General features: G+C 35.5%; 1 protein-coding gene across 1 annotated transcript in view; it reads right to left on the minus strand.

Moving 5' to 3' along the window:
• Nucleotides 1-7634: 7634 nt before the first annotated feature.
• Nucleotides 7635-26629, minus strand: part of HDX (highly divergent homeobox) — a 184626-nt gene continuing 165631 nt past the window's right edge. The window contains exon 10 of the mRNA XM_072955848.1: nucleotides 7635-7696. Within this exon, the coding sequence (XP_072811949.1) occupies nucleotides 7658-7696 (39 nt within the window). The 3' untranslated portion in view covers nucleotides 7635-7657. The remainder of the gene's footprint in view (nucleotides 7697-26629) is intronic.

Consider the following 26629-nt stretch of genomic DNA (forward strand, 5'->3'; position numbering starts at 1 on the left):
GCTCCAGAGTATATTTTTTGTGAACCAACATTGAATATATTCAAAGATCACTGATTACACATTATTGGCATTGACACTTTCCCACAAGGACCAACATTGGTTTTACTAGCATTTTTTACATGACCACTGAGACCAGTAGGCAATGTAGGCAAAGATATTAATACTCCAGGGCCATGCCATAAGTAAGATTTCTACCCTGTGGTAGAAATCTCAACCTGAGATGGCTAACATTTGAAGATTAGAAATTTGCTTTCTAAATCTTAGTCTCTACTTAAGTAGACAATCAACAGATTTCTTCCCTGAAACATAAACTATTCATTTCTTAGTAGACTTCTGACACAAAATACACAAAAAATAAAATATAATAACAATAAAACATTTCTCTAGATTGTGAAATATTACCTTGGTTTATGTGTAATGTACTATTGCTGTTTAACATAAGATGAAAATCCTAGTGGTAGTACATTTTATGTGATAATTTTTAGTGATGTGAAAGTTGTGAATTTCGGATACGATATCCAAGAAAAATACTATTGGGGCTGGATAAATTTATTAAATTAAGTTTAACTCACTTGAGAGTTTTCAATCAACAGTTGTTCAAAATAATTTCTTGTTGAAGTAATCTGTTTTGGAAAATTGTTACATCCTGTGAGGGGAGAAATCTGTTTAATTACTGGATTTTGAGTGGAAAATACTCACATAGGAAATCAAGCAAATGTTTCTGATTTTTATTAAATGGAAGATACTTGTTTAGAAAAACTAGGAAATTAACACTGATACAATATTATTTATTATACAATATATAACATACAAACCTGTGGACCTTTTATGAATTCCACCAATTTTTATAGGAATACACCTTTTCTTCTCCAGGATGCTACAAACCACTTAGTTGTCATGTCTTCTGTGTCTCCTCTGGTCTGTGATAGTTCCTCAGTCTTTCCTGACTTGGTCATGCTAGATTAACATTATGTATTTTTGTATGAACACCACAGAGGTGACATATTCTTCTCTGTTCATCAGATATATGTCTTACACTGGTCATGTTAACTTTGATAATTTGGTTAAGGTGATGTCAGACAGATTTCTACACTGTATAGTTAGTATCCTCCACCCTCTTTTGTAACCAATATATATCTTGTGGAAGAGATATTTTGAAATTATGCAGATATCCTGTTTCTCATATTTTTGCCCATTGGTTTACACATCCATATATGATTCTTGCTTGCAACAATTATTACTGTAATTTTTGTTTAATGGGTGATTTTAAAAAAATTCCTCTCATTCTTTCTACATGTATTCAATGAAATTCTTCTAAAAGGAAGAGTTATTTCTTCTTTCTCATTTATTTATTTATCTAATTACTTGTTTCCACAAAGTATGGACTGAGGAATATTTATTTTATTCTATGGGTTATAATCCAATAGTATCATTATTTATTTTTCCTGATCAGATTGTTCTAGTTTTGGCTATTGGGATCTCCTTCAGGGTGGCTCTTATGTTCCTATGACATGCCATCTTTCTTTAGTGAGCACATCATTACTTTCTGGGAAAGGAAATGCTTCAGGCTTGTCTTTTGTATTCCTTGCCCCAGCATTATAGTCAGAAATTTCTCCATGGCATCTTGATTCCTTTTATTAGAGAATAGTAATTATAAACCAAGATTTGGAAGCTAGGTGTACTCATTGTTACTGAGGTTCATTGCTTCTAGGCTCTCCTTGGCAGACAGATCTATAAGTATTTCGGTATCTACCTGTCTGTATACATATTAAACAAACTATGAATTCATATCGATGTTTCTGACTTTCATCTCCAATTCCAACCCAACACAACAGGTTTCATTCTAGCCCTTCTCTTTTTCCTATTTGTAACGTATTTCTCTGACAGTGAGAAGCCTTCCTCTCATTCTCCATAATCCTATATATACATAAACTAATTTCAGTCTATTTCTGAGTTTTATATTTTATTGTATAGGTGATTTTTTTTAATTTCAACTGATAACATAAGGAAAGAAATGGTTTATTTACAATAGGATTAGTGTAGGGAAATAAGATTGGGGAAAGCTTCCATCTTGACTGCATAAATCACAAAGACAAATGTCCCAAGTTTTGTGGACTCTATTCTTTCCTTTACATGCAGTGGGACAATTGCTAAGTCCCTTTCTGGGTTCACAGGAAAACAATATGCTCTTCCACTCATCTACATGATAATCAGCCTACCAGCAAGATTGATGCTAAATTATTATAATAACAATAACAACTTATAAATACACACATGATTTCATGTGCAAGGCACTATGCTAATTGCTCTATATGTGTTTACCCTTCACAACAGTCCCCAGTAGTGCAAGATTATAGTATTTTCTTTCTAATTTGCAGACTAAGAACATGAGGCTCAGAGAGTTAATATGCTCAAGATCACTCAGCTGAAATGATCACATGGGTCTTTTCAGTTCTAGTATCAGCACTCAACCACTATTTTACATTGCCTTACTACAGTAAAGCATATCAGTGAGAAAAATAAGTTCATTAGCTATAGAAAGGATCCTAGAAATGGCAAACAAACTTTCCACAGACCAATTTTAGTGTTGTCAATAGCTTAAGCTAGTGTTTCTCATGCTATTGTCTAATTCCTCTTGTATGAGAATCAGCCAAGATGTTTGAAAAAAATAAAAATCCCTGGGCCACACTCCAGACCTCCCACACCACAACGTTACCCATGGTGACTGTGAATCAAGAGTTTACAAAAGAGTTCCAAGCAATTCCTCAGTTTGAGAACCACTGGTATAAACTATGTGCTTATTTGTAGTTTGAGTGTATTTGGACATAGTCTGGTCATACATCTCATGCCAGGCTTCCCAGTGTGGAACATTGCACTCTTCAGTTTCTTAAATAATGAAAATATCTGATATCACAAGTTTATTAGCCTGTATCCTCCAACCAGGGAGTAACTCATACTACAAGAAATACCCATTCTTTCTCAGAAAGTTTGAAAGTCTAGTCATTTCTTTTCCCCAAAGCTCTTTGCCGTCTTGGAATGAAGCAAAATAAAATGCTCTTGTTTCCTCTTATTTTATAAACCCTGTGGAGTAACTGTGAAATGCTAATAATCAGTTAAAACTAATAGATGAGGTTAGACCTAAACTTTTAGCATTTTTCCTAAAAGCTGCAAAGTATTTGCAATGGCACATGTTTCAGAGGGACACAGAAGTTCAGGATTACAAAGACAGAGAGAGGTGATTTAGGTTAAATCACCTAAAGAGAAAGGTTAAAGTTCAAAAACTGTTAGATGCAATCCTTTCTTGTTAAATCTTCATGTAATTAATACCATAAAGTCACAGACCACAATGAATTATATTTGTTAGTACACTTTTAAATATCATCCACCCATATCATTGACTTATCCGCCTTTTTCTCCTCCACCACTCCTTTGCTACAGGAGACCTACCAAATCACTGCTTTGGGACAGTGGCTTCCACAGGACAGTCCACTTTTACAAAAGCAATCCAGTGATCCTGCAATCCCAACAGAAATAATACAGTCTCTTCTCAGCATCTCTAGATCTGGTTAGAACTATGGCGGTCAAGCCTATAGACTTGCAGCAGGCTAGAAAAGTTATTGGAGCTTCACATCAGGTTGTTCTTATAATAAAGTTGAAGCTTCAGGCTTGCATAGGTACCTTCCAAAGCTCTGAGAGGCACCTTAGCAATGTGTTCACATAGTCACATGCTTGTATAAAACTTGCAAGTAAATTGTGCTTATTATTTTTCTTAAATAAAGCATGCCATATTATATACAGTTCAAGCCCTACAAAACCTGGATACATCCTGCATCTACCATATCACATTTTCTAGTTCATAAGTAGTTAGAACCTTGTGGACTGGATTTCAAATAGATGCACTTTTTACCGTATCCCACTTAGAGTGAACAACCTTACTTACCTGAAGTGTGACTCTCCAGCTTGTAGCTCTAAGGTCAGCCAGAACATACAGGAAAGAAACAATCTTCTTCCTTCTCTTTTCACTTAATGAATTATTTTCTTCACTTGACTGCTTTGAAGGCAACTGTGGGTTGTTTTCTGCCCTTTGGAGTCACAGGGAGAGAATCAGCTCATGCAAATAGCTCTCTATTTCACCATTCTCCCTATTTCTAAGCTCCCTCCCTACCAACAGGAAGGGTCATGACCCTGGCCCAAGCTCTGTTTTCTTTTCTGTCTCAGTTATCAGTGTTTAATCAAGATCTACATTGAGATGTATGCATTTAGTAGCCTTCAAGCAAGGCTAAATTTAGCACAGTAACACACATGAGTGTTCCAATCTCATTTTGAAGCAATGCGAACATTATTTACCACCTTGTTCTGTGAGCAGTGCCTCTAGACAATTCTTACATGCAAAGAATTTGATTCAGTGTTCAATATCTACAATGAAGAACAGAATAGTGCCTGGACATATGCCCCAAAGGAAAATTACTCATAATAAACAGAACTTTGGGCTTTCATTTTGTCAAGGCTTCAGAATTACCTGCTTCAGTAATAAAAAAATACATTTCTTGTATATTCACTGGGCGCATGATTTTGTACTAGATGTTCCCATGATTTGATACTATTTAAGAAAAATGGGTCTCTTGGTTTTTGTGTCACTCTAATCAAATGTTGGAGCTTCACATGGCTACTCTTATGTCAGAAAATTGAAAAAACTAAAATCAAAACAGAGAATTTCCTCTTAAAAGTTGGCTCAAGCAAAATAAAGAATGAGGATGTTGGATTATAACCCATTGTATATATAAAATAAAAACCTGTGGGTCCATATTGATATAAGTTACTGAATAAGTAAATAAATGGGAGAGAAGAGAAAGCTCATTATCTGCTAGAGGAATTTCAGTTACTAAATGTACAAAAAATGATGGAAATATAAAACCACTATTTGACAAACACCAGAATAATAACATAGTATCAAAGTAGTCCCCTATATAAAAAATAATTATTAATTGTGAAAAGAAAAAATAATAAATTTATAGTGGAGAAATTCTAGATCAAATGATCAAAGTTAGTAACATCACCCATTATGGAACAAATGGACATCATATGATTCCTGATATGATGTTCTGAGAAGCACACCTCACTTCTATGATATTTACCAAAACTCACAATCTGATCACAAACGTAAATTAAGGAACATTCCACAGAATAACTGCCAATACTTTGTAAAGGTGTCAAGGCTCTGAAAGACAAAAAAGACTAAGTGTTCAAGTTTAAAGAAGACTAAAGAGACATGACAACTGTAAATGTAACATGTGATCTTGAGTTAGATGGTGGATCACAAAAAAACCACATTAATGGGGCCATTGGTGAAATTTAAATAAGGTCTGTAGATTAGATACTATCATTGGATCATTGGTAATTTCCTGATTTTGATAATTGTGCTGGGGTTATGTACAATGAATCTAAGGACGGGTATTTGGGAATTCTTTGTACATTTTTGCAACTGTTTTGTAAGTCTGAAATTGTAAAATGTAAAATTTAAAAATTAAAATAAAAGTTAAATATGATATTTCTGAAAATAACATATACTTATGTTCCTGTATTAATGTGCTATCATATTTCAGAGAGATGAGATGCTCCCTAATGTTGGCTTGAAGAGATTCAGTGTCTCATTTATTGAACACACCTCATATGCTAGGTACAGGAAAATGTGGAAGACATAAATGAGTAAGATCTTGTTTCAGGTCTCAATGTAATAGGGATAAAAAGCCATACTCAACCAATATGAAGATCTGTGATTACTGTTATAAGAGAAAGGCAGATAGCATGTTACAGGCACTCAGAAGAAGGAGAGCCTATTTCCTGCTTTAGAGTAGCAGAGAAAATGCAATTGTGAAATTAATCTTTGGGCTAGGCTTCAAAGGAGAGCAGAATTTTGACAAGTATAATTTGGAGCTAGGTGATAAAGCATGCACAAAGCTAAGAGAAATAGCAGGAATAAACTTCAGAGGAGGAAAGAAATTCAAAGACCACTCTCCCCCTAGGCTCCAACACAACATATTTGCACGTTTTGCTTTGGGCTACCTTATTGGGATATTATTTGATTAGTAGAATTTTTGCTCATGAAAACCCTAGGTGTGTACCCACAAAACACTAGATTTGGAAGGTACCTTAGAGATCTCCTTATCCAGCTACCTCATTTTAGTGCTGTGAAAAATGGGAAGGTACTTCTAAGTCCTCACACAAGTACAAGCAGTAGGACTAGGACCTAGAGTTCCTATTTCCCAATCTAGTACTCTATCTATTCTAACATTGTGAAACTTTTAAATAAGAATTGTGATACCAGACAGACACATTAAACATTACAGAAATCTTCACAGTGGCTTCTCCAGATTTCTAACATCCTCAGACTCTATTATACTTTGATTCTATCCTTCATTTCCTGGGCCCTTCCTATCTTCCTTATGAAGTTTTATATTGAAGATTGGGCAGAGAGGCACCATTTCAAGGTACTCTGTGACTAGTAGCAAGTAGCCACCTATTAGCTAACTTTGATGGGTCTGAAGTTCTAGTCTCACGTAAGCCCACTCATGTGTTCATGTCTTCTGACTGTAATTGGCTGATGAATCAGCCCTTAGTCTGAAACAAAACAATCAACAGAAAGCCAAATTAGCCTGTCATTTGTATCTCTTCAGGTAAAGCCTTCATAACCATCCTACACACTCTTCCCTCAGAATCATGTGCTTCCCTTTTTGAAGAGATGACATGAATTCTAAAAATGCATTTGCTGAAATAATACTGTCCTCAGAAGGCATGAAGCCAGGCCAGGGCACCAGAGAGGGAGAGTGAGAGAATTAAGTCAGAGGCTGGGAATTAATACTTTCTATTCCTTGTACACACAACTGACTATGTCTGCTCTGAAGGCCCATCTGACAATTTGCTCTTCACTGTAAAAAGCTCTTTATTATCCTCGATATGTCACTCTCTCATTTGCATGGGTGTAGGTAAGATTTATGCACACAGCATAGACAATTGTGAGAAGGAGGCAATGGAGATTTAGAAATCTTCTCACCTCACTGCTCACCAGGCCTGCAGGGTCAAAGGGAGGCCTAGGGACCCCTTTGGAATTCTAAGCAGTTTGCTGGTCAATCTTAAGATTCTGTTTTCAGTGGAATAGCATCTGTCATGCCTAAAGCTAAGGTTAAATCCATTTAAATTTGAACCCAAGTAACCAAACTGGCCATGAATAACAATTAGAAAAGCACAAAGAAATTGTGGGGATTGAAGCAGACCTTGTGGCTGCTTTGCAGAAGAAACACTGAGGTTTCCGTTGTTAATGAGTTATTAAAGAGGAGGAAAAAAGCAGCTAGCTCTGTAACTCTCCCATTTAGTAGCAGCTGCTTTATGATCAGGATTATAGCCAGAGCATTGGGCTGTATGCTAATGTGCATGTATCCCCCAAATTAGTATGTCCAAGTAGGTAAATTGGGGACAGATATGGTGAAGGAGGTCAAGATTAAAGTCTTCTGTTACCTTCCTGGTTTTGGCAGGTCTCCAAATTTTCCACGCCCTCTCATTCAGTTCTTTCCCATTGACAGAAATGCCTGGGGGAAAATACTGTAGTTTCCAATTTTCTCTTCCTACTTACCACTACTGTCAGTTCCTTCCTCTCCCATCGTCAACATTTGCCTGTCTTCTGTCCCGTTTTCTCAGAATCCTGCTCAAGGAAAAGTTAGTTGAGATGGTTAATACTGATGAGTGTGTAATATGTTGCCCATTTCAGAGAATATTTATATTCTAACAAGGGCTGTTAATCCTTTACTGAAAGGAGTGCCAAGCTAAGGAAGAGACGACACTCTGGGAATGGGATGCCCCTTACTGCTTTTCACATCACTGCATGGAGCTGGCCATCTATTTCACTCTATGAGTAAGGCTGGCACAGTATAGTGGAAAGCCATCTGGATAGTGCTAACAGGAAGGACACGACAGCCAGTTTTCTATTCTATATTCTGTGAATAGAGCTACAATGAGTTAAGAATGCAGAGTAACAAACATATCAAACTGAGTTTTTAAGATATGGCTAGATTCAGTGAGGAGAAGAGTTCATAATTTGAATTTTTCTTAAATTATCCCCACCCTCCCCATACACATATCCCTTTGCTATCTCCTCTAGAACTGCTAAAATCATGTCCAATGGAACATTTATTATTCAGCTTGTTCAAACGTACCCTACTCTGGATGCTGCTATTTAGTTGCCTTTATGGATGGGCACCATCTGAGAATTATATGAGAACAACCATAATATATGGTACTTTTCATTTTTAGCTCATGTAACTCTTTTGTGGGTGGTTCTAGCCATTGTGAACCAGGGAAAGTCTTCATAATTCAGTTGCTATCATAAGAATAGGATTTTCTGCTTTATATTGGCTGTAAATCAGTTTTTGAGATGGTAAATCAGAAATTAGAAGCCACTTCAAACAAATTAAATAGCACCATAGTCAATATGTTATTCGTTTCTTTCCACTGTTTCAGTAATAGGTTCAAAATCACAGAGTTGGGCTTCTCAGCCCTGGGGAGGCAAACTGTTTCCAGGTTCAGCATGGCATTCTCTAAAAGGAAATTATTTTAATTCTTAACTGAAAGAAATAAATATAATCCAGACAAACATTTTTAAGGAAGCAGGGGGGATCATGAGTTTAGTAAAATCAAACAGATGATAAGTTTATCCTGACTTTCCCCCAAATCAGAAATAAATGCAAGAGTGTATATGTGAAGCATGTAGGTGGTAAGAAAGCTGAGGACAAAGTACTCTCAACTAAGTCTCTCAATACACCATACTTGTGGAAAAGCTGAACTAATAATATGTGTCTTATAAAATCCTGGAGGTCAGAGCCCCAGGCAGAGAGTTCTTCTTGCAGCAGAAAATTCCAAAAGCATAAAAGCTATTTTGACTCAAGGCAGAGCAGAACATTTGCAGGACCTGAGGAGTGACAGGTATATACTTTGGGTGACAGCATAATTTGAAATACCCATGGCACAGCTCTGTGTGTTGAGGTAGACTCAAAGAATGAGAGATCCTTGATTCACCCATAGGGAAGTGATAGTTAACTAAAAGTCTGAAGGGTTACTTTCTGACATTTTGCTTAAGGGCCATGATTTAAATTAACTGTTATAAGAGGCAAGGGCAAGCATCTCAGAGTTGTGCAGTAGGAAAAAGTCAAATATTAACATTTTCAACATGTGCATGAACAAAGTTGTAAAGTTCCCTTGCAAGGCAAATTAGGGTACAAGGGAAAAGGGCTAGCTTAGGTGAAAAAATATCTGAGTTCTAGTCCTGGCTTCTGCTATTGGTTAGCTATTTGTTCTTGGGCAATTTTCTTTCTCTGTTTGGGCCTTGGTTTCTTTAATTTTTAAATAATTAGTTTATTCTTTCTGTATTTTTCAGATCTAATTAAAAAAAAGTGTGGTGTAAATATGGGGTTGCTTAATTTTTAGCTTACCAATAAAGATACTTTAGAAGATACTTTAAAAATATCTTACTGTCTACTATTGCCATCATCTATAAACTGGGAACAAAATGTTACTTACCTTATAGGGTTGTCGTGAGGATTAAATTAAAGGCTTGATTCACAAAGTTATTTGGGTGAATATCTGTTCATAGGTTATCACATTAATATAAGTGAAGTAGCAAAAAAGAGTCCACTATCCAAAAATACTGGTTTCAAACCCAGAGGGGGAGAAAAATATTCTGACATAGAATAGAAGAATGGGTGTGTCAGTCTTTGGATATTATTTACCAGTATTTTTGATAGGTAAGCTAATGAATACATTTCATAATTTCTAGAAATAAGCATTTTCTCATAGCATAAATTTTTTCAGTGTGGTTACAAATCATACACTAACAGACCTAAGCATTTTTAGTTTTTCTGTAATAAGACAAAAGTAGGTAAGCTTAGGCTTGTTTACCATTAATGTTTCAGAACTTACTTACGAAACATACTCACAGACATAGAAAAAAAACTTATGGTTACCGAGGGGAAAGGGAGTGGGAAGGGATAAATTGGGAGCTAGAGATTTGCAGATACTAACTACTATATATAAAATAGATAAACAAGTTTATACTCTATAACACAAGGAACTATATTCAATATCTTGTAGTAGCATATAATGAAAAAGAATATGAAAATGAATATATGGATGACTGAAACATTATGCTGTACACCAGAAATTAACACAACATTGTAAACTGACTATACTTCAATTAAAAAAACTTGTATAATAAACAGTTTACAATTGTTTGATTCTTAGTTTTCACTAGAAATTAAGGTTTCTAAGGGTTAAGAATTTTAATTAATGTATGTAATTAAAACTGCTAAAATTAATAAGGAAAATATCTTTGTATGTAGAGAAAAAATATGAGGAATGGAAATGAATTTTGTTAAGGGAAAAAGGTAATGTTGTCCTGAAGAGAGGTTAAAAAAAGAGAGGGAAGGCATAGGACACAATATAAATGCAGAAAAGAAAGTTACAGAAGGTTTGTGGAAAATGAACCTTGAGAAAAGAGTTTTATGCATGAGCAAGCTGGCTGAGACTGAAATGAACTGAACTGAGTGAGTGAATTTTAATATCAAAAGTAAGCTGGAGCAAAGCTAGAATTTTGTTTTCTCTGTTGAGAGAACAAAGTTATTGGACAATTGATCTGCTTTTGATAACAGATTATAAAAGTTTCTTTACCTTTTAAAGTAATCTGTTGCAACTTGCTATATTTGCCTTTGCAATCTTTTGTCACTTTAGTTGGGTGATAAATAAGTATTGCTTCACAGAGACCTATGATCCTATTTGGCAAAGTGTTATACAATCTTTTTGATATTTTTGACAAATGTACCAAAAACCAAATTCTAAATTAAGCATTGGGATTTCAAAATTTGTAGATACTGACAGGCATATGCAGAATAGATAAATAAGATTATACTGTATAGCACAGGGAAATATATACAAGATCTTGTGGTAGCTCACAGTGAAAAAAAATTTGACAATGAATATATGTATGTTCATCTATAACTGAAAAATTATGCTTTACACTGGAATTTGACAAAACATTGTAAAATGACTATAACTCAAAAAAATGTTAAAATTAATTAATTAATTAATTAATTATTAATTAACTGGAAATAAGTTTGAGGTTTCCCCTGGAACAACCCAATGAATAAAATTTTTCCACTAGTTCTGCAATGTTTTACCCAGTTTAGTGGTATAGTGGTATAGATTCATTTTCTCTCATTATAAAAGAGAAATAGTAAGCTAATTAGGCTTACTTGATATGTTAAATTATACGGGAAATGTTATCAAATATGTGATCATAAACATTCTTAGGTTATATTGCATGGATGAATGTTATTTAATATAAATATTATAGAAATTATATGAAAGTCTTAAAATTCAACTGTGTCCTGGTATAATGTTATCAGTCATAATTCTAGTTATTGTCTTCATGTTATATGACACAGAAATAGCCAAATTTCCTTGTCATTTGCATTATTATCACAACATTAATGACACCATTTTAAGTCTTGTTATTTTTGACAGTTATTGTTTTATTCTGATGCTTCTGCTAAAATGCTTCATCTCCAAGAAGATTCATAGAAAGAGCTTTTTGACAGATACAGGTTTCTGCTAACTTTCAGACTATACCACTAAACTGGGTAAAAAATTGCAGAACTAATGGAAAAACTCAATTCAAACAAAACAAAAATTATTCACATGGGACTGAATGAACTGATGAAGATGATTATACTTTTTATGACTTTTGTTTGAAATATTGCTGGCCTTTAATCTTTTGTGTTTCCAAATATAAGGAAACTTTTCCTCTTAAGCTAACTATGATTTATAGCAACTTGGTAAATTGTACCTTTGAAAACAGAATTGAGACATTTATCTTTTTCTCCTTACTGGATCCCTCCAGAATTCAGAAATTTATTATCTTCATGACAAAACATTTATTTACTGAAGTTTAAAAAGAATTTGTTCTCATTATAATGGGACACAATTGGAAATGGTTAAATTACCAAGGCTTTGAATGTAATGTCATATTTGAGAACAAGCATAGACTCAGATACGACCAGACAGCTTTAAGGAGCTGAGGTTAACTTTATGAAATCAATAATGCCTCTTGGAAAAACAACCTGGTACTTTGCTTACAACCCAGCCGCATTACCAGGTGAATAAGTAAGGGAGGGCACTTTCTGGGAGGTGCAGGAAACTCAAGATATTTTGAGGACCTCAAAAAAGGGAATTCACCCAAATTTATAGGTAGGTATTGCAATCAAGTCTGATGGCAAGTCCTTAGTTTGGCTTTCTGGCCTCAAGGCATTTAAAAGTTCAATCTGGAGATTACTTATGAAAGGTTCCAGCAAGGCAGATTTGAAAGAGCCTTATGTGGTCAATCGTTATTCTTGTTGTACTTATGTAAATAGACCACTTTTAATGAAGCTAATCTTCTTCTGCAAACAAATTAGTCTTAATTTGGTTATCCTGGGTAGAAAAGAGGGTGATGTTAGGGGAAAAAACTGTTTTAATAGAAAATATAATACATATTTGTGGATATTAGATTCTAGTTCTGTCAATCATCTTTGAAGTCTTGTTTTTCCACCTGTAAATGGAACTGAATTTTTTCTAGTTTCCTCAAATAATTGGCTCCAACTTTCCAAACTAATATTCTGATTTTTCTCCCACATTTCATTTAGAATTATTAAAAACTAAAGCTGCAATTTTCCTGAAGCCATGAAAAATGAAGCAGAACTTGATATAAACTTAAAAGAGATCACCACAATTGCCCATGTTTAAACAATCTTTGTGCCTCTTGCTGTGTAAGCCACTCGTAAACTTTACCTGAACACCCATTGACATCTTCAGAGACATTTCAAACTGCAAAAGATGCTTTTACCCTGAATCTAGAAAATGTCTCAACTGGCTACTCTCAGAACTCAGACACTGGGGTTATAATTTCCTCCAACCATTAACCTTTGTTTTTCTTTTGTCTCCATAGAAATGCCTCTTATTAAATACCTGATTGCTTGTACCTTATAACTTTGAGAGCCCACTTGCATCACCACATTCTGAAATGAAGTTAACTGGACTGACCTATTGTCAGGACTAAGAGACTGGTTTAATTATCTATCAACTAAGCTTCTGAATCAGGAAGCTTCTTGAAAAAATTTCAAATGCAGGACTGTAAGGGAGAAAAATTTGTGACCCCAAAATATGTCTCTTTGGCATGTTAATTATTTTAAGCCAGTTATTTTCTAAGAAACAGCAGACACATGGGAAAGACTCTGAAAACCAAGCAGCAGTTACCCTTTTGTAAGAAACATTGACATCTGTAAGAAAAATCTCCATTTGGAAGGATGTCTCCCTTACTGTACCAGAAAGAGGAGAATGCCCAAATCTTTAGAAATCTATCATCAGAAAAGGCAAAGACTTAAATCTTCATAACAACCTTACCCTTATTTACTATGCTTTTCCTGGAAAGCTCCCATAACTGACTCCTCACCCTCAACATACTCTTTTGTCTTTAGCTGAGGATAGTATTTAAGGTGAGGGCTTCAGCCATTTTAGGGAGTTAGTTTTCCTGGGTCTTTTCCATGTATATATGTTATTAAACTTTTGTTTGATTTTATCCTTTTAATCTTAAATGTCTCGTGTCAATTTAATTCTTACACCAGTCAGAAGAACCTTGAATGGTGGAGGAAAATTTATTCCATGACACACCCCACCCACACTCTGACCTTATTTTCAAAGAATATGCAATTTCCTAAGTTGTTCTCGGAACATCAGACTGACTTTGCACTAAAGATCAACCTGAAAGCCATCCTGGAAATTTGCCTGATCTTTTAACACCTACCTCAAGTGCAAGTAGAAATTTTACACGCCCATGAAGTGAAAGCCCAGAGAAGGTCTTAGGAAATGAGACCTTGAATGTTTATAAGCTCCAAAGAAGAAATGTGAATGCATCTGTATTGCTGTGCTGCCCCCTTGTAGTGACTGCAGATAAGAAAACTGATTAAGGAGAACAGCAGTTTCATTCCTTTAAATTTCACAAATCAAGCCTCATCAAATGCTTGACATGAATGGGATGTAAGACTTTAGGCTTCCAAAAGTAGAACAGTGATCAATCACTTGCCATCATCTTGCTGGCCTTTCCAAAGTTTGCAGATACATAGGGCTATCAGATTGGCTGCTTTTCCTGAGCAGACTGATCAGTTGCATCATATAGCCAACTAGTTTGACGTTCTTTTTACCCAGCTGACAGAATTGATTGGTTATTTTGATATCAAGTAGGCTAAGCTTAAATATCTTCAGGGACTCTTTCTAGTGAGCACCTTGTAGAGAAAATATTTCATTATAGGCAGAGAACAAAGTATCTTTTAAAGAACTAATGACTACTATTTATATCAGGGGATTAAGAACTTTAGATTTTATTCCAAGCATAGCTTCCCATTTTTATCATGACCTTGAGTTAGTTATATAACCTTAGAGTGGCCTTATTTTCTTCATTTACAAAATATAAAATCATACCAGCACTGTACTATGATGTCATTGTATTTTTTGGTTGCATTTTTCAATATCCATGCATGCTATGCATCCATGTCTGTTCAAGCATCAGATCCTCAATATGGTCACTTCCAATTTAGCCAATAGTCCTTTGAGATCATACTATTGAAGCAACTGCTGGTGAGTGTAAAAAAGATTCTACCACAGTTCAGACAAACAAGCTGAGAGCTAACCTATCCATGGATTCACTCTCCTGACTCAGATTCATGTGCATCACCTCTTTATATCCTTTAGGAAGCTACAGAGCAGAATCATTATTTCTTTTTGCTTAAAACTGGAAAGAGAGAATATTGGGGTAGCGTTGTCTAGTTATCTAAAGAACTAGAAGGCAGAATTATTTCTTATTGCTTAAAATGTAGTCAAACCTACCTCTCATTTTCCAGATTTTGCATATGTAAAATGAGGGAAATAACATGTATAACAGTATTTCATCTTACCAACATGTACATCATTTATCTATTAAGTACTATATACATCTCTTTCAAAATAAATTTCCAGTCCATACTACCTAAAGAGATCTGCAGATTCACTGCAATCCTTAGGAAAATCCCAATGACATTTTTGTGGAAATAGAGGGGAAAATCCTATAATTTACATGGAATCTCAAGGGATCCAAATTGCCAAAATAATCTTAAAACACACACACACACAAACTTGGAGGCCTCACACTTTCTGATTTCAAAATATATTACAAAGAGACAATAATCAGGACAGTGTGGTACTGACATAAAGAACAATGGAATGAAATAGAAAGCCCAGAAATAAATCCTTGTGTATATGGTCAAATTTTCCCTGACAAGGGCACCAAGAACACACAATAGGGAAAAGACAGTCTCTTCAACATATGGTGTTGGGAAAACTGAATATTCATATGCAAAGAATGAAATTGGACCTTTACCTTACTTCTTAAGTTACACAAAAATTAACTCAAAATGGAATAAAGACCTAAAACTAAAATCTTCAACTATAAAGTTTCTAGAAGAAAACATAGGGAAAATGCTTTTGGACATTAGCATCGCTAATGATTTCTTTGCTATGACATCAAAAGCATAGGCAACAAGATATAAAAAGACCAAGGGGACTGCATCAAACTTAAAAACATCTGCATAACAAAGGAAACAATCAACAGTGAAAATGCAACCTATGGAACGAGATAAAATAATTAAATAATTGAAAATCATATCTGATAAGAGGTTAATATCTAGAATATACAAAGAAATCTTACAACTGAACAACAAAACCCAAATAATCCAATTTAAAAGTTGGCAAAGGAACTGAATAGAAGATATACAAGTGGCTAACCAGCATATAAAAAGATGTTGAAAATCAATAATCATCAGAGGAATGGAAATCAAAGTCACAATGAGATATCACTTCAAACCCATTAGGATTGCCATTATCAACAAAAGAAGCATTGATGAGGTGTGCAGAATCAGGAACACTTGTGCATTGCTAGTGCAAATATAAAATGGTGCCACCATTATGGAAAGCAGTACAGAGGGTACTCAAAAAACTAAAAATAGAATTACTGTATGATCGAGAAATCTAATTTCTGGATATATATCCAAAATAATTGAAAGCAGGATCTCAAAGAGATATTTACATGCTTATGTTCATTGTAGCATTATTCACAATACTAAAGAGGTTGAAATAACCAAATGTCCATCAGGAGATAAATGGATAAAGAAAATATAGGGTATACATACAACGGAATGTTATTCAACCTTTAAAGAGAAGGAACTCCTGTCCCATGCTACAATATGTATGCTCCTTGAAGCTATTATGCTGAATGGAATTAGCCAGTTACAAAAGGACAAATACTGAATGAGTCCACTTAAATGAAATATCTAGAATAGGCAAAATCATCAAAACAAAACATAAAATGGTGGTTTCTAGGGGCTGGGGGGTGGGGATAATTGGGAGTTGCTGTTTGATGGGTAAAGAGTTTCAATTTTGCAAAGTAAGAAAGTTCTAAATGTCTGCTATACAGCAATGTGAATATAGTTAACACTGTACTGAGCTGTACACTTAAAATGATTAAAATGGTGAAGTTTATATTATGTGTCTTTTAACCACAATTTAAAAAATATTCTAGAAAGATCATCTTATTTAAAAACATAGCTTATCAATAATTAAATGAGAAATCCTTTTCATGGGATGTCATGCTATATGCTCCCAAAATCATTTAAATTAGTACTTTAAAGGTTCACATCCTTGGAAGGGGATCAAGATGGTGGAGTGGTAGGACGTGAAGCTCACTTTCCCCACAAACAAATCAAAAATACATTTACATGTTGAATAGTTCTCCCAGAAGATTTACTGGAAACTGGCAGAAGATCTCCTATACAATCAAAGCTTCAAGAAATATCTCCATATAACCAGGTAGCAGAGAGAAAAAAAGGCATCAGGACAGGCCTGGCACCCCTGGGAGGGATCTGTAAGGAAAAGAAAGCCCACACAGGCAGACATTCACACTGGGGAGCCTCCTTGCCTGCTAGGAAAGCCACTGGAACAGATAGAGGGACTGGAGAAACCTAGAATCTATTCACAAGGAGCATGCTCGCTGGCTTGCTAACAATCTGGGTGGAGAGAGACATTTGTCCTGGCAGATGCTATCACACTGCATTTCCCAATCCAAAGGGGGAACACCCTAGCCGTGCTCACTCCAGACCATAGCCTCGAAGGAGATCAGGACAGAGAGTCAGTCTAGCTGCACAGAGACAGACCAGGGCACCTGGGGTGTGATCCAGGAAGAACTGTGAAGACCATTGTTAGTGCATACACAGTCTGGCCATGGTGGATGTTGTCAGTGCACACACTGGGCAGTGCCACAAGAATGAGCAGTGGCTAGGTGCTAAATCTCAAGCAGATAGGCCTTGGGAGAGGACTAGATCTAGCTACACAGAGAAAGCCTGGAGGGTCTGGGTGTTACCCAGGGGGAGCCATGGAGCTCGTGGTCAGCACGTACACAGTGGGGGTGGGCCCAGCTGGGGCAGACATTGTCCGTGTGCCCAGGGACACACAGTGGCATGGTGCTGAGTCTTGGGCGGACAAGTCCTGGGCAAGAGTATGCTGTGGTTTGTTTCCTGGAGGGATACACCTACTCCACAACTCAGCTTGCTGCAGGATCAGGGGTTAACAGGTCCTGGGATTAGTCTGCCACAGAGGCAGCCTAGATCTCAGGGAGCAGCACAGCCACCTCGATTCCTCCATCCACAGTGCCCCAGCCCCTAGGCCCAGCCTCCTTCACACCACAACCTTGCACTAGATCTGGGATGAACACAACAGAGAAAGGGACACAATCTTAGGCTGCTTCTGGGTGGAACTGTGGACACCTGCATGGGTAGCACATAGGTTTCTTGTGATCACATAAGCCTCACTTGCTTCAGCAGTCACCTTCTTTGGGAAAGACCACACACTCAAGGGCAATGGAGCCTGACTGAGCCCAATCTTCAGGGCTTCTACTCTAACAACTGGGAAACAGGCCCCACCCCTAACATGATGGTGAAAGCCACAGAGCAAAGAGTAGACCCTAGCAACACCAGTCGCATTCACTATCAAGGGAATAATGAACAAAACATAAATACAAAACAGAAACAGACTCATAGACATAGAATACAAACTTGTGGTTGCCAAGGGGGTGGGGGTTGGGAAGAGACAGACTGGGATTTAAAAATGTAGAATAGATAAACAAGATTATACTGTACAGCACAGGGAAATATATACAAGATCTTATGGTAGCTCACAGAGGAAAAAATGTGACAATGAATATGTATATGTTCATGTATAACTGAAAAATTGTGCTCTACATTGAAATTTGACACAACATTGTAAAATGACTATAACTCAATAAAAAAATGTAAAAAAAAGGGAATAATGGCCAGCACACTGGGAGGAAAGATTTGGCTGATATCCATAACAAAACCAAGCCTCACACCAAAAATATTGGACAAGCACAGTCTACAACAAAGATACACCCATATAAAAACACCTCTTCAAGACCACAGAAAATAACTATTTCTCCTAAATTCATAGAGACAGAGAAAGGTAAGTAAAATGAAAAAGGAGAGGAACTATTCCCAATTAAAAGAACAAGAGAAATCCCCTAAAAGAACAAATAATGAAACAAAACTCTCCAATCTACTAGACCCCAGGTTTAAAAAGAAGGTGATAAAAATACAAAAGGAATTAAGAAAGATTATCAATAGAAGTGCAGATCACTGAAAGGAGGCATTAAAAATTACAAAGATGAAGCAATCAAAATTAGACAATTCAATTGTTAAGGTAAGAACCAATCTGGAAGCAGTGAGTAACAGACTAAGTGACACAGAAGAATGAATAAGTGATCTGGAAGACTGAATACTGGAAATCACCCAATCAAAACAGCAGACAGAAAAACAATTTTTTTTAATGCAAGCAAGATACAAGATCTATGGGATAATATAAAGCATGTAACCTATGCATAATAGGGGTTCCAGAAGGAGAAGAGATAGAAAGGTGATCAAAAATATATGAAGAAATTATTGTTGAAAATTTCCCTAACATAAAGAAAGAAACATATCCAGATACAGGAAGGACAGAGGGTCCCAAACAAGATGAACTCAAACAGACACACACTAAAACATATCATAATTAAAATAGCAAAATTTAAATAGAAGATTCTAAAGGCAACAAGAGAAAAACAAAGTCATTTACAAGGGAGCCCCCATAAGGCTGATTTATCTGCAGAAACTTTGCAGGCCAGAAGAGAGTGGCAAGATGTATTCAAAATGCTGAAAGATAGCTAAGACATGGAAACAACCTAAATGTCCATCAACAATTAGGACTGGATAAAGAAGTTGCGAGATATATCTATACCTATATAGCTACAGATATATAGGTATAGATATATAAAATGGAATACTACTCAGCCATAAAAAGGTATAAAATGCCATTTGCAGCAACATGGATGGACCTGGAGATTATCATTCTAAGTGAAGTAAGTCAGAAAGAGAAATAAAAATATCATATGATATCACTCATATGTGGAACCTAAAGAAAAAAGATGAACGAACTTATTTATAAAATAGAAACAAACTCACTGACATAGAAAATAAACTTATGGTTACCATAAGGGAAAGGGAGAGGAGGTAGATAAATTAAGTGTATGGGATTTACAGATACAAACTGCTACACATAAAATAGATAAGCAACAAGGATTTGCTGCATAGCCCAAGGAACTATATTCAATATTTTGTAATAACTCATAATGAAAAAGTATCTGAAAATATATATATAACTGAATCACTGTGTTGTACAACTGAATTAATACAATATTGTAAATCAACTAACTTCAATACATAAAAAGGAAAAAATTCACATCTTTGTATACATTTCTAAGATACATTATTTCAATCTTTAAACCATGACTTAATTTTAACATTTGGCTTAGTCACATGATCTATGTAAAACTATTTTATTTCTGTAAATTACCATTCATTCAAATTTCTTCATCTCGTATTCTCACTATTATAGTTATGCAGTCTCACTCTAAATGCTGTTATATTGATCTCCTGTCTCTAGGAACACAAAAGCTTTATTTTACTCAGGAGGTTCTCAGGAGTCTCAAATGGTCTGTGTTATAGCTATCCATCTCTGAGACCCCACTATCTTTTCCTTTAAGGTGATAGGATACAGAAGATTATATTACAGACCTAGGATGCTATTACTGTATGCCCTCTCAGCTCCTTGTATATTATTCAAACACATGGGGACAACACCCTTGTTAAGCAGAAATACTTATCTGAAAATGAGATGTCAACTTATTACAAAGTATTGGAATTGTACAGTCAAATGAGTGGCACTCCCTTCAAAGTAATAACTTTGAGGAGCTATACATTTTACTCTAATGATGCTGCTTTTGCTCTAAACAATGCAAAAAGCTTCTCTTTTGGAGCTGCCAGCAGTCAATTTATGAGTCACATGAGGAAATAAGTCCTACCAATTTATAGTCATGCCTCGTATAATGTGCGAGAAAAAATGGCAGGACCATTTCTCTCAGTGGGAACTCATCTGAGGTGATATCCACACTACCATTATAAATGAGTGAAAATTCAGACTTGGCTTAAATACCAACTATTTCCTAAAACTTTATCTGATTTTCCTCAGTCAGAGGCAAACCCTCCCTCCTCTGAACTGCCACATGGATACTTTTCTTAGGACACTGAGGTCATATTGTTTTTGGTTATAGTTAATTCTACACCTTTGAACTATAAACTCCTTATGAGCATGTCTTATTTAGCTTTATATCTCTCTCACAGAGTAGGCTATCATTAAATATTTCTTGAATGAATGACCAAGAAGGAACCACTTTTTAACATGGAATAAAGGAGCTTCCTGGGCCTTATCTGCCACATCTATGAAATGGAAGCACTAACAATCATGTCTAGTCCAAAAGCATGTTGTGACGACCAAATCAGAAAAACTGAAAAAATGCTCTGAAATAGCTAAATGTTACAAAAATATAAGATATGGTTATTAATTCTTTTTTGTTGTTGTTAAAAGAAAACCATTCAACACTCTCAACACATATTTCTTGGCACTATAGTGAAATAAAGAGGAATCTGTCACCTTTCCTGCTCTAGAGGAGTTTCCAACCTACTTCATAGCACTTTATCCAAAATTATATATTGACTATTTTTGTCTCTTCCACCAGATTGAAAGCTTTAACAAAGATAGAGATGTTGTCTGTATGTTTGATGCTGTATTTCCAGTAAATGTTTTTTTTTAAATAAATGAATGAATAAATGGCTATATCTAGGAGAAAATATAGAACTTTAGACACTATTCAAAAAATATTTACTAAGACTCTGTAATGAGCAAAACTCCAGAGGATGTAAAGGTGAAAAGAAAATGGACAAACATCTAATATAGAAGGCAGAGTGTGAACAAAAAGGTGATAGAGTTATAAGCAAAGTTCTGTGTGAATCTATAAGATTTCATGGAGTTGGGATTTGCTCTGTAACTTGAAATATGAGCAGAATTTGGGCGAGTGGAGATGAGGTGAAAATATTTTAAGCAAAAGTAGCTTCAGGAGCAAAGACATAAAAGGTGGGAACATATAGGTATACTTGAGAAATCCAGATTGTTCAATATAACTGGAGCATAGGATCCAGAGGAAGTGAAAATGGTTGAGTCCATACCGGAGAAGGCTTTGACTACATGAATAATTCAGCCAAACAATATTCTTGTCTGAAGAAAGAGAAGTTTTGTACAATACTGCAGGGAAGCAAGGGATTAGACTTGATGACTTACAAGTTCAACCTAGACCCATTATTTCCTGACCCTTTAATGCTGTTGCCAGTGTTGTTATTTTAGTTTAAAATCCAATTTTAACAAAGGTAGGGTCCTAAAGATCAGTTTTATTCAAATAACTTTTCTGACCCTATAGAAAACGGTTTTGACATGATTGGAGAATGGTGTTTTGCCAGCAATGGAAAGTCTGAGGTAAAATAGGGAACAGCAGAAATAAGACATTTCCTTTTGTTGTGTGGCCTTCATACCTTTGATCATAGATTTACTTGTATTTTATTGTGTTTTAATTTCCATAGATTGTGTACAAATCAAATAGTATCAAACTCTGGCTAAGAAAATGTAAATGAGATTTTGAGCAAATGCTTTTCAAAAGAAAGATATACGAAGGTCACCAGAGTCAGTCTCAGTTGGTTGTCTAATTTCAACGGTGGTACTGATGCCTTTTTACAGGAATATATGTGAACATGAAAACTGTTCTCTTCTTTGGCAAATTTTAATAATGAGACTTTTATTTCTTCATTCTAATTCCACTTCATTTTCACACACAGACACACACACACACACACACACACACACACACACACACCCCTATCTGTAAAACATTTGAGAATGGAGGCTGTTGTTTTATTGTTCTTTCATTGAATATTTTAAAAAATGAAAGTGCAAACCAGATAAGTTGCTGTAAATAGTCTCCTCCTTGTGTACTCACTCTAATGTAAAACTAGGTTCTTGATGTCTGCCATGTTTATCTATCCGTCCATTCATCTATCTATCTGTGCATCTTTGTGTCCATTATACAAGCATTTAAGAGTAAGTATATTTTCAGATATCATGTTAGGTACTATGGATACTGTGTTTCTCTTAACAAGGTAATTTACATTTATTTTCAGTATATCCACATGCAAAATCTAAAATGAGTATAGAAAACAAACATATTAACCTATAGATGGAGCCATTTAAAAGCTTTTAAACATTTAACAATACACTGATTTTTTTTAATTTATTTTTAATACACAGTAACTGAATGGATTACTTCAAGACAAATTGTTCTTTTTAAAGTCAGTTTGTTTGAGGAGCTGTAGTTAATCATTGAATTGAATCTTCTCTCTCTCTTTTTAAGGAAGTCCAAGAATCTTAGAGTTAGAATGAACCTTGTGATCTGATCATTAAAATGCTCATTTACCTACCTTTCTCCAATGAGGAAAATATATTATATTTATTCTTAAATATGTAGTATGATGTTTTTGGTGGTTAGCTGGCATAGTGATGGTCAATAAAAAGAACACTGAACTTAGAGTGAGAATTTGGGGTTTGATTTTCACTTCTATAACTTATTAGTCATATGGCCAGAGGCAAATAATTTAATTCTTTATGAGCGTCAGTTTCTTTATCTTAAAATAGAAAAAATAAGGCTGCTTTCGTCTACCTCATGGAGTTGTTATAATTATCAAAAGAAATGCTCTTAGGTATAAAAGGGATTTTTTTTTCTTTTTCAGTCTGCATGTCCAGAAGGATCAAGGTTAAAGTTAAGCTGCTGGAATTTTCAAAGAATTGTTGTAGAAACCTAATGAGAAAAAAAGATATCTTAAGTGAAAGACCAAAAAACAAAACAAAACCAAAAACCCACAAAGCCTCCTTATTTACAGCAATGCATTGAGCTGGCTCCAGGTCAGCCATATTTAGTTCTGGATGGTCTTTTTTTATTCCTCTAATCTCCAATTCATCGGTTTTGCTTTGAGTTTGAAACTTTCATTAGTAGCAGAGCTGCCCCTAAGGGATAGAGATGATTACTCCATGTCTCCGGATTTGTGTGTGTGTGTGAGGGGTGGGTGGGGTGTTCACTCTAGGAACTAGGACATTACTAAGAGAGGGAGACTATAATGGAGAAGATGATGGCTCTCTTGGATGATACTTAAAGAAAAATAAATAAATAAAAGCCTAAATCTGGTCCATAAACTTTCACACTAGAGTAAATAGACTGCAATAGCCATAAGGGTAAAGATGGTTCATGTCTTGCTCAGAATTGTCTGAATGCCTGGCACATTATAGATACTTTGTAAGTATTTGTTCATTGATCTTCAACCTATAACAAAGGGAAGAACTTTCCACCTCTAACCCTCCCACAAAGCCTTCTAAATTTGTACTTTTTTTTGTGTTTTCTGTTTGATGGCTGATTAACTCTAAATATAAATGTTTGAAGAAGGGCAAGGGGTAAAGCACAAGTGTTGTCATGGTTGCAGACCCCAAATTGCAATTGTTTGCTGATCCCAAATAAACCTATTTTTGCTGGAGAAATTACTGGCAGTCTATTTAAGATCAACATTATAAAACAGTGGCCCCTCTGGCCAAGTGAATTTTAAAAGGGCGACCCTTTCAGGCTGCCTTCCATTCCCAGGTTAAGTCTTAACAAAGGGCACACAAATAAGATTTAATCCCTTGCCTGGATATGTAGGTGCAGTGTACAAACTGAACAATAATATGCACCATTACTACTTACTTTTTTTAAAAAATTTTTGTTGACTTATAATCATTTTACAATGTTGTGTCAAATTCCAGTGTTCAGCACAATTTTTCAGTCATTCATGGACATATACACACTCATTGTCACATTTTTTCTCTTTGATTTATCATAACATTTTGTGTATATTTCCCTGTGCTATACAGTGTAATTTTGTTTATCTATTCTACAATTCTGAAATCCCAGTCTATCCCTTCCCACCATCTACCCCCCTGGTAACCCAAGTCTGTATTCTCTATCCATGAGTCTATTTCTGCCCTGTATTTATGCTTTGTTTTTGTTTCTTTGTTTGTTTTTGTTTTTGATTTTTAGATTCCACATATGAGCGATCTCATATGGTATTTTTCTTGCTCTTTCTGGCTTACTTAACTTAGAATGACATTCTCTAGGAGCATCCATGTTGCTGCAAATGGCATTATGTTGTCGGTTTATATGGCTGAGTAGTATTCCTTGTATAACTATACCACTTCTTCTTTATCCAGTCATCTGTTGATGGACATTTAGGCTGTTTCCATGTCTTGGCTATTGTAAATAGTGCTGCTATGAACATTGGGGTGCAGGTGTCATCCTGAAGTAGATTTCCTTCTGGATACAAGCCCAGGAGTGGGATTCCTGGGTCATATGGTAAGTCTATTCCTAGTCTTTTGAGGAATCGCCACACTGTTTTCCATAGTGGCTGCACCAAACTGCATTCCCACCAGCAGTGTAGGAGGGTTCCCCTTTCTCCAAGTCTCTCCAGGATTTGTCATTTTTGGATTTTTGAATGATGGCCATTCTGACTGGTGTGAGGTGATACCTCATTGCAGTTTTGATTTGCATTTCTCTGGTAATTAGTGATATTGAGCATTTTTTCATGTGCTTTTTGATCATTTGTATGTTTTCCTTGGAGAATTGCTTGTTTAGGTCTTCTGCCCATTTTTGGATTGGGTTGTTTTTATTTTTCTTATTGAGTCGTATGACCTGCTTATATATTTTGGAGATCAAGCCTTTGTCGGTTTCACTTGCAAAAATTTTCTCCCATTCCGTAGGTTTTCTTCTTGTTTTACTTCTTCTTTCCTTTGCTGTGCAGGAGCTTGTAAGTTTCACTAGGTCCCATTTGTTTATTCCTGCTTTTATTTCTTCTAGGAGAAAAATTTTGAAATGTATGTCAGATAATGTTTTGCCTATGTTTTCCTCTAGGAGGTTTATTGTCTCTTGTCTTATGTTTAAGTCTTTAATCCATTTTGAGTTGATTTTTGTATATGGTGTAAGGGAGTGTTCTAGCTTCATTGTTTTACATGCTGCTGCCCAGTTTTCCCAACACCATTTGCTGAAGAGACTGTCTTTATTCCATTGTATATTCTTGCCTCCTTTGTCGAAGATGAGTTGACCAAAAGTTTGTGGGTTCATTTCTGGGCTCTCTATTCTGTTCCATTGGTCTATAAGTCTGTTTTGTTACAAATACCATGCTGTCTTGATGACTGTAGCTCTACAACATTGTCTGAAGTCTGGGAGAGTTATTCCTCCAGCCTCTTTCTTTCTCTTCAGTAATGGTTTAGCAATTCTAGGTCTTTGATGATTCCATATCAATTTTATTATGATTTATCCTAGTTCTGTGAAATATGTCCTGGGTAATTGGATAGGGATTGCATTAAATATGTAGATTGCCTTGGGCAGTGTGACCATTTTAACAATATTGATTCTTCCAATCCAAGAGCATGGAATATCTTTCCATTTTTTAAAGTCTTCTTTAATTTCCTTCATCAATGGTTTATAGTTTTCTGTGTATAATTCTTTCACCTCCTTGGTTAGATTTATTCCCAGATATTTTATTACTTTGGGTGCTATTTTAAAGGGGATTGTTTCTTTACTTTATTTTTCTGTTGATTTATCGTTAGTGTAAAGAAATGCAACTGATTTTTGAACATTAATTTTGTAACCTGCTACCTTGCTGAATTCTTCAATCAGCTCTAGTAGTTTTGTGTGGACCTTTTAGGGTTTTCTATATATAGTAACATGTCATCAGCATATAATGACACTTTTACCTCTTCTTTTCCAATTTGGATCCCTTTTAATTCTTTCTCTTGCCTGACTGCTGGGGCTAGGACTTCCAGGACTATGTTGAATAAGAGGGGTGATAGTGGGCATCCTTGTCTTGTCCCAGATTTTAGTGGGAAGCTTTTGAGTTTTTCACAGTTGAGAACTATGCTGGCTGTAGGTTTGTCATATATAGCTTTTATTATCTTGAGA

Source organism: Vicugna pacos, chromosome X (genome assembly GCF_048564905.1).
Source record: "Vicugna pacos chromosome X, VicPac4, whole genome shotgun sequence".
In the NCBI taxonomy this organism is placed as follows: Eukaryota; Metazoa; Chordata; class Mammalia; order Artiodactyla; family Camelidae; genus Vicugna; species Vicugna pacos.